General features: G+C 37.0%; 1 protein-coding gene across 2 annotated transcripts in view; it reads right to left on the bottom strand.

Annotated features, from left to right (window-relative positions):
* Window positions 1-772: 772 nt before the first annotated feature.
* The window catches only part of LOC127864186 (uncharacterized), a 42,355-nt gene continuing 26,906 nt past the window's right edge, over window positions 773-16,221 (bottom strand). The window contains exons 10-13 of one of the 2 annotated variants that reach the window (XM_052403890.1): window positions 15,680-15,800; window positions 14,729-14,894; window positions 9,455-9,672; window positions 773-906 (exon numbers count right to left, since the gene is read on the bottom strand). In XM_052403890.1, coding sequence (XP_052259850.1) covers window position 906; window positions 9,455-9,672; window positions 14,729-14,894; window positions 15,680-15,800 — 506 coding nt within the window. In that variant the 3' untranslated portion in view covers window positions 773-905. Of the gene's footprint in view, window positions 907-9,454; window positions 9,673-13,911; window positions 14,543-14,728; window positions 14,895-15,679; window positions 15,801-16,221 lie in introns of those variants that run through there. The other variant, XM_052403891.1, reaches the window with a different exon arrangement.

Here is a 16,221-nt window from a genome sequence, read left to right as displayed (position 1 = left end):
TTTTCATTTTTAGTCTGTATATTCCTGCGGATGAAACCAAGAGATTTATTAGCATTCGTTGTAATGTTGGTAATATGTTTGTTCCAAGAAAGATCATTTGAAATGGAAACACCTAACTATTTAGCACTGTCTACGACTTCAAGGATTTGTCCATGTAGCCTGTAATTGAAGATGAATTTATGTTTTTTTCTTAGATGTGCGTTAAGTGTCGTTCCAGATTAGCCTGTGCAGCCCGCACAGGCTAATAAGGGACGACACTTTACGCCTTAATTGTATTTTTGCTAAGAAAAGACTTCATTTAATCGAAAAATGACATAAAAGCGGAAAGTGTCGTCACTGATTAGCTGTGCGGACGCACATGTATTATGCCCGGTTTTCTCAGAACGCGACTCATATGGTTAGGGTTCTTGTTAGTTGTCTATTACTAGACATGTCTGAATTCCATACGCCGAAGAGAGTTGTGTAAATATGCATTACCAAACACGGCATTGTTTGACCAAACATATTGACTTACAACACATAAAAAGATTCTGATACGAAACATTATATTTTTACAATCTTTTTATAAAAACGATTGAACGGTTTTACATTTTACAATATATTTTCATAACGATTTTCCACACGAGAAATGACAACGCACGACAAACCCATTCATTATGAGTTTCATCAAATTAAAGGTTCACACTTACGTCATACATTCCTCTTGTAAATCTTGACGCTTCGGATGAGGAATATCTGCTCGAGATTCACCCATCATGAGACGTTGTGAGACGCTGTGTGGGTGCATGACTGGTCTTCAATCAAACGCGATTTCGTATTTTCGTCAACGTTACGGTCCGCCGTATATGGACGGTTGGTGTCTGTTTGGTAGGCAGGTTTACCAAAGGCAACGTTAACGGCGTCTGTCTAAGAAACAAGGTTGGGTGAATGTAAATGTAGACATTACTACATTGGCTTTGAAATATCGCTTTAATCGGTAAATCCTCCGTGAAAAGGTAAACGGTGAAAAAACACGCCAATGAAATATATATGTATATATATATATATATATATATATATATTTATTTATACAGTCAACCCGAAAACACACATCACTTTGAACATCCATAACTTCATCTATAGTGCATCGATTTCCATGAACTCGGTCTTATTCAACACAGAAATGAATTTCCTTTCTGAAAATGTACATATCTAATGTCCATGTAAATGAACGTAGGTCACGCGAATTGTGTATCGTGTTATTTCTTAAAATTTGACCCAGCATCTGTCAAAATATTACAATACATGTACATTTCCAGAAAGGGTAGTTATTTCTGCATTGAATAAGTCGTGAATCCTCAAATTTTGATTTTCTCAGGCAACCGTGTAGGTCAAGTTCACGGGCGGGTTCACACATTAGAGAATTGTTATGTTGAATCTGAAATTGCAAACAAACCGTATTATCCATAATCATGAACAACTCTTGTTGGGATAATTTGACGCTTATCAATGGCCTTAGGACTTTTTAAACACGAAATGTGATCATTGAGCATGTTGATATAACGAGTTAAGATGGCAGGTTTCTATTGCAGAGTGATGTATGCCCGTGCGATCTATAACATTTAATAAGTCTATGGAAAAAACTGTACTTTGGGATTCTGGATAAAATTTAAAAAAAAACGGGATTTATTTAAAGAAAAATTCCCAATGGTATCACGTGTCAAGTACTCGAAACGTATTAAGACGGCACCTACTCATGCCAGCGTGGTGGTACTCTTAAACCCTCGATGAATTAAGAATCTCTACCGTGAATACTGGAATCGGCGGACTGCGCGGAGGAACCACCAGACGATCAACGGGCAAGAAGGTGATTCTCAGCAAGGCGTTGTGGCACGCTACGGGCACGACAAGACACAAAGGAAATCGTGGACGTCCACTACATCCGTCTCTGTCTCAAGCCGTCTCGACCCTGTTCGTCGACGAACTGCGAAAATCTTCCTCACTCAAATCTAAGTCATCACACAAGTCATTCTGCCATCATCAACCTCGCCCCATCGATCAGAACAACAAGTGCTGTGGCGACGGGCGAACGACGAACCGGCAGATGCGGGCACACTGGAAGCCGTAGGCGTAATCCTGCACGCAGGCGGTCTAGGTTATTGGTTCCCCCTTAAGTTACAAGGAGCAGCAGTGGAGTCCGGCAGATCCATAAACGACTGAGCAGCCCTCTTTAAGAATGCACTGCTCACTTACAGGTATGAGGAAAGGGCTAGAAAAGGTTTCATAAAAATTGCTCGCTCAAACCTTCCCAAGACTGCTTATCGCGGCTGGAAGGGGGCCCTACACCAGCAGTCGGAACAAAAAGAAAACAAATAGAACGAGAACAGTTCTTCTCACGTTAGACGTATTTTACGTGCGCAAACCTGTGCGCAGGTACCATACAGACATACCACACTAGAATAGCTCTGATATAGAACGAACTCGTCAGATACGGAAATGACATCGTAGACTTCCCAGTTAGCTCCCATTTATGAAAGGAAGGAAGCATCGTACTATGCTCAGCTCCTAAGCCTTTACCCAGAATAAGTGAAAACAAAGTTCTACGCAGACCTTCATACCGTCATTACAGAGTCCTTGGGCACAATGAAGTGGGCCAAAGCAACATGAATGGTCTTCTTTTGCCCCAAACATGCGCGAAACAAGAACCGCTGATCACAAACACGATCGTCCGCCAACCAACTCGTAACTGAACGTCATGGATGCACCCTCGCTCAATACACTGGCTCTTATTTACTATGTTTCCGTGAGATAGAGGGATTTATACTAAAGCCACAGACCCATAAATATGAGCCGTGCTCTGTGAAAAGAGGTTTTCATGCATGTGCGTAAAGTGTCGTCCCAGATTGACCTGTGCAGTCCGCACAGGCTTATAAGGGAAGACACTTTCAGCCTTTATTACAATATTAGTTTGAAGAAAGTATATTCTTAGAAAAGTCCAATTTATGCGGAAAGTGTCGTCCCTATTAGCCTGTTAGGACTGCACAGGCTAATCTGGGATGACACTTTACGCACATGCATCAACCCCCTTTTTCCAGAGCACAGCCGATATGATACATACGAAACGAAAACATACTTAAGAAATGCTTTCACAGGATTAATGGTTAAATCCCGGCAATAAGGTTTTTAAAAAACCACAAAAGTTCTCATTTTGCAACAAATATTTTGTGTCAGTCGTTCCGATTATGTGCTTTAAAAATCTTATGTAAGTTTAAAGTGTTTGCATGTAATTTGTTACTGTTTAACCAGTTTGTTCTGTTTTGCTGACTGCCTCGTGAAGTTCGCGTTTTGCATCGCGTATTTTGTAATTTTGATAAATCTTTTTTTTCAGTTTTCATGACCCACATACCATTTAAATAGCGAATGCTTATAAAATAAACAACTAAGGCTTTATTTACTGAAAACAGCAAATAGCGTACTATGTAACTGGCAATTTAAACGTTAATTAATAATAAGCTTGAATACAAGTTCAGAAGAAACAGTCCCTGAACATCGCGACACTGAAAGCTTTATACCCTTGCATATATTGTTTGTACAGTCAAAACTTGCTGAGGACTTACGCGTATATACGATCGTATTACTATTTTTAAAACGATAAAACGATATTGTATTAACGACTTTAATACATTTCAAACGAAGTCGAGAATAATAACGTAACGTTTTTTTTCAATGGCAAATAATGTTTTGCTTTCTTGTACTCAAAACAGGTACTCAGTTGTGTAATCCCAATTTGTGCAAATTCGTTCATAGAAAACATGGACAAATTGTGATCAATTATATATCAAACACGAGTCAATTTGTCGGTATTGGCGTTAATTTGCTCGTGAATTTTCCATGAAGTAAGAACATATGAAGTATTTGATGTTTTATAACATTTATCAGTCATGTTCATAAATTAATTTGATATTGCAATAATAATATGAGTCGTGTACTGAGAAAACTGGGCTTAATGCATGTGCCTACAGTCCGCACAGGCTTATCAGGGACGACAATTTCCGCTTAAGCTAGATTTTTGGTAAAAAGGGACTTCCTTTAAGCAAAAAATTCTATTAAAGCTGAAAATGTCGTCCCTGATCAGCCTGTGCGGCTACAAAGCTAATCTGGGACGACCGTTAACGCACATGCATTATGCCCAGTTTTCTTCGAACACGACTTAATATATTTACATATCAATCGTGTAGGCTCTCGTTACGCGAGCTTGATTATTTACACTATTTGTTAAGAGGCACATCAACTGTTGTTTTTTTTTATAAGAAGAGACTATCTGCAATCCAAAAATACCGTAAAAGCGGAAAGTGTCGTCCTTGATTAGCCTGTACGGACTTCACAGGCTAAACTGGGACGACACTTTACGCACATGCATCAAACCCTCTTTTCACAGAGTACGGCCCGTATTTAATCTTTGTCAGAATGCCTTTTAAAATGTGGTCTCATGGGATCTTTCGAATGAATCGCAGCACTTATTAGTATTGGTGTGTGCAAAATTAAAATAATCTTGTACATTTTATGTACAATTAAGTTATAAATTAACAGAACTTATAATTCAGAGCTTCTGTTATCGACATACAATTCTTATTCGGAACATCACTTACAATAAACTGCAATAATGTAGCGGTAGAAAATAGCGTTTCATTAGTAAACGAATAATTGAGCATAACCTGAAAGAAAACGTATTTCGTGAAACGTATTTTATGCCCATAATATTGAGCAGGCGGAGTGCAAACTGGTACTTTTTTTAAATTCGGCGGTCGAAAATGAAAATGCGAGGAAATGAATGTGTCAACAAGATACTTCAATAACAACAAAAGTTTTGTTTTAGTAACGTTTGATTATGTCATGAGGGAAAGCTGTCGATTTTAAAAATTTAAGAAGAATCGGAAATCAAAGCTATGCTATTGAAGCATGTGGGAAGGAGAAATGCGGATACAATATCAAAGGAAGAACATTTTGTCATATGAAAATAGTGTTTACAATAGGGAGTTTAAAGCCATAGCGCAACTAAGACCAATGGGACTTTTAACCCATGTATGCCCAGTGGATTCTCACATCATTTTAAATTGGATCAATTTCATTCCAAAATTAGGGATGTCTAGTATTTTTATTTATATATTTAGAATATTTCTTACAGAAATTCCTGTAAGCAAACAGCGCGGACACAGATGAGACGCCTCAAGCGGCGTCTCATCTGGGTCTGCGCTGTTTGCCAATGCCTTTTTTTCTAGACGCTAGGCATAAATGGGTTAATGCATGACATATTTTAAATACACATAAAATAATTTTTTGAACGAAAACACTTAAGTTTCAAGTCATAAACAAACTGTTGTTTGTTTTTAAGAAGCTTATAGGAATTTCAATATACCGAATTAATATACGCGCCAACGTTAAAATAATGTTGTTGTTTATTTTTGTTATAAAGCTGCATTTACTTTTTGTATAGATGATAACTATCTTTTTTGGAAATAAGTAATGAAACTTAAAAATAAATAAGCAATTATATTAAGAGTCTTATTTCATATTTCTCATTCTGACGTTTAACAACATACCTGTATAATTAACGGCTATGTTTTATTTACGTTTGTTTTATGAGAACAACAAAAAAGAAAATTATTTGGTTTTCAGTAGTTGTAAGTTGAGGTTCTTTCAAAATCGGTAAACGAATTAAATATGTGTTTATTTTCGTATTAAGGTTGTCAAATTTAAGACGAAAAACGAAAATACGGTATATGGACGGACTCTGTATCCACTGACCATTGCCCATGAGTTTGCAACGACTGCATTTAATTTTACTCAGTGTTCTTTCATGAATATTATGCACATTACACGGACTTTGTTTGAAACTAAATATTTTTTCTTTTTTCAATGTTGTATTTGCTCTTATAATCAGAGTGCATTGTCGTCTATTTGCTTAGCGACAGCTTAGGTAGTTTGTTAAATGTACTAATTACTTCAAGTTCTAATTGACCTACAATTTCGCTGCGTACTCGTTCTATCATTTGGAATTCCGCTGAAAATTTATGGAAACAAAACAGGAGAAAACAAGTAGTCTATAACAGAAGTTGGTACTTTGAAATTCTAAATTATGTCTGAAAACACTTTAAAAAAATAACAATCTTCTTTCTTCTTCTCATCCATATCACATAAAACCACACCGGGTCTCTGCGCAAAGGTAGGATTCCAAAACTTCAGAACTAATCTGTAATCTTCCGTTTTGAAATTCATTACTTATTCATGTGCAGGTAATGTAGACAGAAGATTTGATCGCGATAACATGGACGATAAAACTCTCTTTTTAGAGACCTCTTGTGAACTATGAAAATGATCTGTAATTTCCATAAGCGGAGCGTATCAACTTTTAGTCTCCTCTAATAATCCCCTGATGATCTAACAACTACGTGATGAGTATATATATTAAATATTCCCTTACTTATAGACTTAAATCATCCGTCCCAGTGTCAGCCTTTGAATCTTGCAAGTCATAGTTAAAAACAAAACTTGGCATGGGTCAACGCCAAGGTTTCAAATAACACTCGTGGATGGCAGACCAAGAGCAGATTATAAAGGGGTCATGCTCTGTAAAAAAGGGGTTTAATGCATGTGCGTAAATGCAAATGAATTAAACCCCTTTTCACAGATCACAGTCAATATAGTTATTGTAACAGTTCTGATAATATGTTAACTTTAGTAACCTAACGCCCATCATCAGCAATCTTATGCCCTTACTTAGCCGACCAATCATAGGCAGTATTTTCAGCTCAAAAGTCAAAGTAGCATTAATGGATCAGTCTTTTATCAATTTCATTCGCGTGCGCTTCATAGTTTTATTTCGACCCGTGGTGCAAAAAGGTAACTTGTGTACTTTAAATTTAACAGTATGTGGTACCATTTTGCACCAATGGAGCGATTTGATATATACCAACAATACAATTTTACAGTGAAACCATTCAACCGATATTTCATAGTCCTGAGTAACTGTACTAAATGAGTCTGAGAAAACTGGACATAATGCATGTGCGCAAAGTGTCGTCCCAGATTAGCCTGTGCAGTCCGCACAGGCTAATCAGGGACGACACTTTCCGCATTAATTGGATTTTAGCTAAGAAGAGACTTCATTTTGACGAGAATGTACTGCACAGGCTGATCTGGGACGACACTTTACGCACAAGCATTATGCCCAGTTTTCTCAGAAATAAATCTGTTAACAGGCTGATTCAGATTATAAATAAAAGTGGGATGCAATCACGTGACAGACAATTTGGCGACGTCCATTCCGAGATTCGTATTTTTCGCCATTGTATGACCTTGAATACCTTTTTTAATGCCGCTCACATTCCAGCCATATAAGCGAGAAAGTGATAAGAACAAAAGTAGATTGCAACACTATCTGATTTGAAAGAAGCAATGTATCTAACTCGGCCGAACTACAATTTGATTATTGCCAATGCGCGTGCGTGAGCATTAGGATAAGATGTTTTTAAATACTTTTTATTACGTTAGTTCTTTTTACTTGTAAAAAGCGTTTGTATTTGCTGAATTATTCCCGTATATATCAACCACGCAGTATAATATTAAACCCTCTCCCATTCAGAAGCAAAGTGAAAATGACTATGTGCAAACAGCATAAAACCAGAACAGCCTTGGAGTAACTCGCAATTTGTTCAGGTTTTATGCTGTTCGCTACTCACCAGTATCTAAGCTTTGGAAAGGAAGCCTTTAACAATTGAAGAAAACCTTTAATTTAAAAGTACTTTCTAAGGGACTACACATGCTTGAAAATACGTATCTAATTGGTAAAGGGTCAAAACACTCATATACGCATTTCAGGTCATGGTATTTTAAGCCTCGCCGATTCGATAAATTATGCAATGATAGAATAGTAACATATTCTCTGTATGAAGTGGGCATTGCAACATAAAACAAGCAATGGGCGAGTTTTACATTCTCAAGTTGGGGATGATCACAACGAGGAAATCAGGTTCAGTGAGATATGCCATCGAGATCTTTCCGCCAAACCGTGCTTTATTATTTATGAAATCGTTAAATTGTTTGATCATAGAACCACTTTATGAACATATAGTGTATACGTGTAACAAAAATTGTAAGAGAGCACGTGACAAATACGTACTCCACATGGCACCAGACACACTTTGGCGTCGTTTTATTACAATAAATATGATAACGTGATATTATTTCAGTATTTTTTCTTTCTCTGCAGCTTGGAACTAGAGCGAGAAGAGAGAGAAAAGAAGAGTATACCACTTTCATAAAGATCACATGATGAAACTATTTGAGCCTTGTTTTGGGATTACTGGGCTTAATGCATAAGCGTAAAGTGTTATCCCAGATTAGCCTGTGCAGTCCGCACAGGCTAATCAGGGACGACACTTTCCGCCAAAACTTGATTTTCGATACGAAGGGACTTTCTTGAAACTAAAAATACCAAAAAAATCGTAAAATGTCGTCCCTGATTAGCCTGTCCAGACTGCACAGGCTAATCTCGGACGACACTTTACGCACAACCTTTAAGCTCCCTTTTCACAGAGCACAATAATAAAATAGACATTTAAGTTTAAGGTAAATAAAACTTCACATAATATAACATAAGATTGATATTAATAAGATGAACATTACATATTTATAAAAATAGTTTCTAGAGAGCATAAAAGGCGCATGACTGTATAGAATGACAATTAACACTTTCTTGTTGAGTTGTTTGGTATAAATTGTTAAACTTATGTGTTTATCTATGTTTTCTTATTTTATTGTTCTTACTAGTGATCTTTTAATATATTTGGACCGTGCTCTGTGATAAAGGGGTTTAATGCATGTGCGTAAAGTGTCGTCCCAGATTAGCCTGTGCCGTCCGCATAGGCTAATCAGGGACGACACTTTCCGCTTTTATGATATTTTTCGTTTAAAGAACGTCTCTCCGTGCTCAAAGTGAGCTTCTGTAATCATCCTATGTCAAGCGTCCAGCATCATTTGGTGTGCGGTATGTGTGTATCGAAATATTTCAGATCGTTACAAATCTAGAGGCCACGTTTTCCATCTCATCTTTGGAACTTAGTCAGAAAATATTGGACTGTTTGAACATTATATAAAAATAGAATTTTAGTCACGTGTTTAAAACTAGGTCACTATGTCAAATCATAGCAAAATCGTGTAACCATTCTTGAGTCCACAATTGTGGTCTAAAACAGTGTATTCCTAAGGGCATAAGGAATATACTGGACTATACATTCCCAGGGTATGACACGCAGAGCGTACGTAAGTGTTAATATAGTATTGTATTGACTGTTACTATCATTAAATACGTATTTATAATATGACATTTGACTATACTATTATACAAAGTTTGTATTAATATTTAATTATAATTAGCATTGCACCTATCACTCCAATAATTATAAGAATGCGGTACCATATTACTAGAATCAACCCTGGTATGTTTCCGCGCAAGATGTATGATACGTTGGTGGGATTTACTGCCTCTTTCCCAAAGACCAAGATCTTGTCAGTTATCAGAATGTCCAGTAGATATTTGGACAGCACAGAGAAGACCGGGCCTTTGCATCGCTCCTCGATGAAAAGGTTTAACACTAGTCCATGGGAGTGCAATGCGGCTCGAAGCCGGCGCCTCTGCAATGAAAAGAGGTTGCAGTGTAGCAGAATGTTGGCAGCCGTGAAGGGCTCCAGACAACGGTTCCAGAACGATGACATACTCTCCTGCGCCACCGAGTTACAGTGTGTTTCCAATCCTAAGACGCGTCGTGGCTCTGTTAAGCGTTATGTCTCTGTCAATCGTCGTGGCTCTGTCAAGCGTCGTTGCTCTGTCAAGCGTCGTGGCTCTGTCAAACGTCGTGGCTCTGTCAAGCGTCGTGGCTCTGTCAAGCGTCGTGGCTCTGTCAAGCGTCGTGGCTCTGTCAAGCGTCTTGGCTATGTCAAACGTCTTGGCTCTGTCAAGCGCCGTGGCTCTGTCAAGCGTCGTGGCTCTGTCAAGCGTCATAGTTCTGTCAAGCGTCGTTGCTCTGCCAAGCGTCGTGGCTCTGTCAAGCGTCATGGCTATGTCAAACATCGTTTTTATGTCAAGCCTTGGCTCTGTCAAGCGTCCTGGCTTGTCAAGCGTCGTGGCTCTGTCAAGCGTCGTGGCTATTTCAAGCGTCGTAGCTCTGTCAAGCGTCGTGGCTCTGTCAAGCGTCGTAGCTCTTTCAATGTTACAGTTCGTTCATGGAAGCATTTTGTCATTTATTTGAGTCGCGTTTTGAGAAAACTGGGCATAATGCATGTGCGTAAAGTGTCGTCCCAGATTAGCCTGTGCAGTCCGCACAGGCTAATCAGGGACGACACTTTCCTCTTTTACGACATTCTTCGTTTAAATGAAGTTTCTTCTTAGCAAAAATCCTATTTAGGCGGAAAGTATCGTCCATGATTAGCCTGTGCGGACTGCACAGGCTAATCTAGGACAACACATGCATTAAGCCCATTTTTTTCAGAACGCGACTCATTTTATGACGAAAGCATTCATGTTCCCATATTGAACCGCGATTGTTTGGAATAATGATTCAAATCGAGCATATTTGTTTTGTAAATATTTCCTTAATTACCATCTCCACGGTATCAGGTTTGGTATGAAAAGCATACGTATTACCTATGTATGTGACACCACATTGAAGTCTTGTCTAAGTACATGCTTAAACAGCATAGCAAGCCTAAAGTTAAATGACTTATGTATGGACTCAAAATGACCGTTTCACAGATTTTGGCATGTATTGTAGTGTATCATTAAATGCTTTATATTAATTAATGTAAACATTTGATCTAAAAAGCTTCTGTTTAAAATCAAGAAAGAAACAAAAAAGTAACCCTCCACTGGGCTCAAATCACTGACCCCTGATATTAAAGTCTAATGCTTAGACCACTCGGCCATCCGTTCTCATACAATGAATGATGTATTTTATACTTTATATAAGCAATCCTCGTAGTGTCACAAAATAAATATAACGACAACAACAGAACTCCCCAGATTATTCAGTCGTTTCGCGTTGCAACAATTTAAAATTTTCAGGTTTTTAAATCGTCAAAAGATGCATAAAATGTATATTTCAGAGCATGGTAAATGTGCAGTATTACTGTTTCCTCACAAAAATCATAACTTAAACGAAAATTTACGAATCTGAAACATTTCTTTTTAATTTTGTCAATTAACCAAAACGTGAAAAAGTCCCTTTAAAATGCATTCCTTAATTACGTTAGTATTAAATAAAATATTGTAGAAATCGCTCCTACTGGACATTGTTTTTCAAATCAAAACAACATACGGACGCATCGCTTTTGAGAAACAATATACATGTATCATACCCATTTATGCCTAGTGGACTCTCCCATCCTTCTAAATTGAATCAATTTATTTCCAAAATTAGGGATGTCTAGTATATTTATTTCTATATTTAGAATACTTCTTACAGAAATTCCATTAAGCAAACAGCGCAGACCCAAATGAGACGCCGCATCATGCGGCGTCTCATATGGGTTTACGCTGTTTGCAAAGGCCTTTTTTCTAGACGCTAGGCATAAATGGGTTAAAGTCATGCGACAGCTTAGGGATGCCTTGTACTTTGATTGTTGTTAAACTTATGATAAAGTATTTCCTCGTAAACTAATGATGATTGTGTCGAAACACAAAAAGACATTGACTTTTGCAGTCGTTTCTGTCAAATATTGTTTTATGTTATATATATGCTTTGCTTCTACTATAGCATGTTGTCTAAATTTCGAACTTTTAAAGACCTTGACATGATAAAGTTGGTAAGGACATTCAATGTAATGTGAATAGGACTTATCTAACTTTATAGGTCATGTGTGGTTTTAGAAGTTGGTTTAATAAACCCAAATCAGTCTGTTTAAACCCAAATGAAGACCGATGCGGAATATCATGCACTTACTTTTGGTCTTATCATGTGTTTTTCAGATACACCGGACTCAGCATGTATTTTTCTACGAGATAAACGAAACTTTTATGAACGTATCTGTTTCAATAATCTACTAGTTTTAAATGAACCGAACAAACTCTTGTCACGTGGTTGAATTAGGTGAGTGGTTATGACATACGACCCATTGTCGCATGACGCGGCTCATAGACCATCGCTATTATGACAATATTGCATCATTCAAACCAATAGCGCTACTCGAAGGAGCCTGGATGTACATGTGACTGGCATCAATATTTTTTTGTTGCTTACCGGTATATTTCGTGATGTTCCATTCACAATTCTTTGGTATCCTAAATCTGTAAAATCATTTTAGCCTCGCTCTGGAAAAATCGGGCTTAATGCATATGCGTTAAGTGTCGTCTCAGATTAGCCTGTGCAGTCCACACCGACTAATCAGGGGCGACACTGTCCGCTTTCAGACATAGTTAAGTCATATGGTTAAGATTTTGCATTGATTTCAACCGAATCCTATTTCGAATTCAATGTTGAATGAAAACAATGTTGTTGTTTTTTTGAAACCTTTATGTTATATTTAATTGTAACTGTTTTACACCTGTATTTAGTATTTATTCAGATGAGACCATCGCAAGGTGGCAAAAGAATGCTCAACTGCTTCTTGTTATTTGCTTTTCCTCAATAAAAATTTGAAAAAAATATTGCGTGTTAATTTCGTTGTAGCAGATAACAATCTTGAGAGTAGCGACTGCTTGATTACTTCTTGACATTCGCTTTTTGATCTTTATGAAATTCGTACCATTTGTGCTCAAAATGTTGATGTTGCTGACAACCGCTTTGAAATATTTACATTTATAGCGTTTTAAATACAGGCATGTCGAGAACATCTTTTTTAGAAATTAATATAAATTTGAATAACCAGTTATGAATTTAAAGGACATGTTCATGTTGAAATATTCTGAACGACATTTAACTATGTTCAACTTTATTTTATTTATCTTAAAAGTCAATGCATCGGGAGTTAGAAAAGGATATGGGCACAAACAATATATTCATAAATTTATACATGTACTCACATTTGTGTTAATAAGACCTTGTAAAACATTGATCTGTCAATATCAAAGAAATCGAAATTAAAACATCTACCGGTAATTTAAGTTCTTTTAATCGGGAAACTAACAAAGCAAAGGTAAATGAGCGTTTAAAGTTTTAAAAGAGAAGTGGTCATGTAAACCACGACTTGAAAGAGAAAACGAGCCAGTTAAGTTTTTTTTTAATTATTATGATTTTTACTTAGTCTTGATAGACTTAGTAAAGACTGTTTAATAAATTGTAAATTGATCCACTATGTATAAATAAAGAGAAGAGGTAACAAAATCATGTACTGATTTTACAGTACCAAATAAACATTTGTAAAACAAGTTAATTTAGCTGCAACAAAATATGAAGATTTTAATACAGTGTTAATAGTAAACTATATCGTAAAAAGAAACTGATTTCGGTCAGTTATATTATGTTTGCAAAGACTCTGGCATCTTATTTCACGATAAATGTAATCTGGCCCTTATGAATATTTCGTTAAAACCGTAAATAATCGTAGCCGAATCTGAATTAAGATAATAAGTACCGTTTATAATTGATATGGATATTTGATGAGACCTGCATACATGCATGTATAATGCGGCCACATCTCATCCGCTCGGTTTCCTAATTACAGCAACACAAAGCCAATTACGTATTTTTCTATATAGTTGTATGTCTATTCGATAATTATCTGTTTATGGACTTTGTATATGAACGAGTTTGTGGGCAAAATTATGTGTAAAAATCCGCCTTGACACAAACTGCATCCGATAACAGTTTATAGTCAGATACACGAACTACTTGGCAGAATTGCACCTCAAAGAAAATGCGACTGAGTTATGTTGTTACTTGTATTGCTCTGACATAAACAGTACACTATATTATAAATAAAATTAATATATAATAACATATTTACAACTTAAAATAATTTCATAAAAAGGTCAACAATATGTAAACACGTATTTTGAGAAAAATGCTGAGTGGAAACCATGGAAACCATGATGTTTGGTGTTCGAACCCGATACTGATCCACTGTACCATCACATGGCGAGGTTTCTGATGTGCCGCTGTTAATGTTTATCGCTTGTATATTTTGAAGCAAATGTATTCATCTTGTCTTCGGTTTTCGTAAATTTTCCTTACGGACAGTTAATTAGGACCAATTCAAATATATCGTATACTAATTGATTGAATAATAATTGATATGGTCGATCACGTAATTGTTTAGAATCGATGGTATTCCGACATCATTAAATAAATTCCGAACGTGGAAAACATTATGTAGTTGCTAATAATAAGTATGTCTAACACTGAGTGTGTTCAATGTAATGGTTGTTTTCGCACCGCCTCGCATCGCCTTCGTCATAACTTTGGGACTCTATAATCAAATATCTCATCGCCCGTGTCGGGATCTCCCACTTCCGGTTGGTAGCCCGTTTAGACGTATTCAGGAGCGTTGATCGTAAGACGAGGCAGGTTGGCTAACAAAGGGGAGACAATTTGAATAAAAGTTAGAACTCTTGTTTGAAATGTGTATGTTTACCTGGATCATACCTATGCAGAAGTATCACGTCCGCTAGTAACAGTAGAAGTAGAAGTAGAAGTAGTTGTTGTGGCAGTTGTACAAAAGTACAACAGAAAAGAAATAACAATAACATGTATGTCACCTTTGGTTGAATATAAGGGAAGACTGCGTTTAGCCCCAGGCGTCGATGTGGGTTGGTTTCCATGGTGAATAGTCCACGTGATGACGTCAGGAGCCTTGTGTTTCCAGAAGTTATCGCTGGTTGTGTAGAAAAACGTTCCATCGGCGCTCCAGTGCAGGGTGTCGAACTGAATATAAAATAATATAATAAGGACTGTATTCCTGTGACATTGACAGAAAAGCATGGGTAGCAGAATTGGGTGGATTATTATCTAGTCATGTCGAATAACTATTAAAATTTATATAAACCATCACCAAATTATGTAATGTTTACAACGGCAACGCTATGTGGAATGACTCATTCAGTGACAGATAAATCTACGCAAGGACGAACAAACCCGAGTTGAATCAATACGCAGGGTGCGATCAAGCGATTTGCTCACAGGCAACTTGTAGAATGTATGGTTTTAAACAGGCTAAGAAAGAGTAATATTGAAAACAACATGAAATTAATAGCCTAAAGTTTAATAACTGGACGTAAAAAATCTAAAACAAATTGTAGCTCCAATGAGATTCCCGGGGTTCCATGTGTAAAATAATTTACGTCTTAACATTTCTTCTTATCCGGCAAGTACAATACTTACGTGTAATTTCATATCGTGTGGTCTCTGCAATTATCACGAAATTACAAGAAATATTCCAAATTATTTTCCCGTCATAAACGATTTATTATCTCAAACCATTGATTACTTATTTACAAAATGATTGATTTTCTGCATCTATATGGTCCACGTGTTATTTCATGTATTTATATGCACTGTTTGTTTTTGTTTTACACACATGCTAAGTTATACATATGTGAACAGTTAAAACATAAGTCGCGTTTTATGCGGCCAGCGTAGCTCCAGACCAGCTTGCACAATCGCGCAGTCTAGTCCGGAGCTACACTGTCGGCTATACATTGACGCCATACACTCGGAAGTCATAGTTGTCGCCTTTTCCCGTGGTCATAATACGGTCGTCATCGAGACGATAAACGTTTGCCCTGACCATTTTGACGGCCTCTCTGTCACATAGCTCAAAAGGTTCTATCTCTGAAACATACATTCGAACCTCGTTGTGGGATGACTGGGCTCGGTGCATGTGCGTAAAGTGTCGTCCCAGATTAGCCTATGGTAACTGCACAGACTAATCTAGAAGGACACTTTCCGTTTTTTTTTTCGTTTATAGGAAGTCTCTACAAAAAGAAAATCCAGTATATGCGGAAAGTGTCGTACCTGATTAGCCTGTGCGGACTCCACAGGCTAATCTGGAATGACACTTTAAGCACGTGCATAGAAAACAGTTTTAAAAGAACTCGTCTCATTAGATAAGGACCTTCATAATACTTACATGAAAAGTAAGAACAAACTTCGATTGCGGCATCTGTATGTGTTCTTATGTGATTCAAAATATAAAAGATCTGACATGCGTTGTCATTTAAAACCATATTTTATCAAACGAGATAAATAATGT

This window comes from Dreissena polymorpha, chromosome 1 (genome assembly GCF_020536995.1).
Source record: "Dreissena polymorpha isolate Duluth1 chromosome 1, UMN_Dpol_1.0, whole genome shotgun sequence".
NCBI lineage: Eukaryota > Metazoa > Mollusca > Bivalvia > Myida > Dreissenidae > Dreissena > Dreissena polymorpha.
Note: the sequence above shows the minus strand (reverse complement) of the source record. Positions and strands in the feature narration are given on the sequence as shown.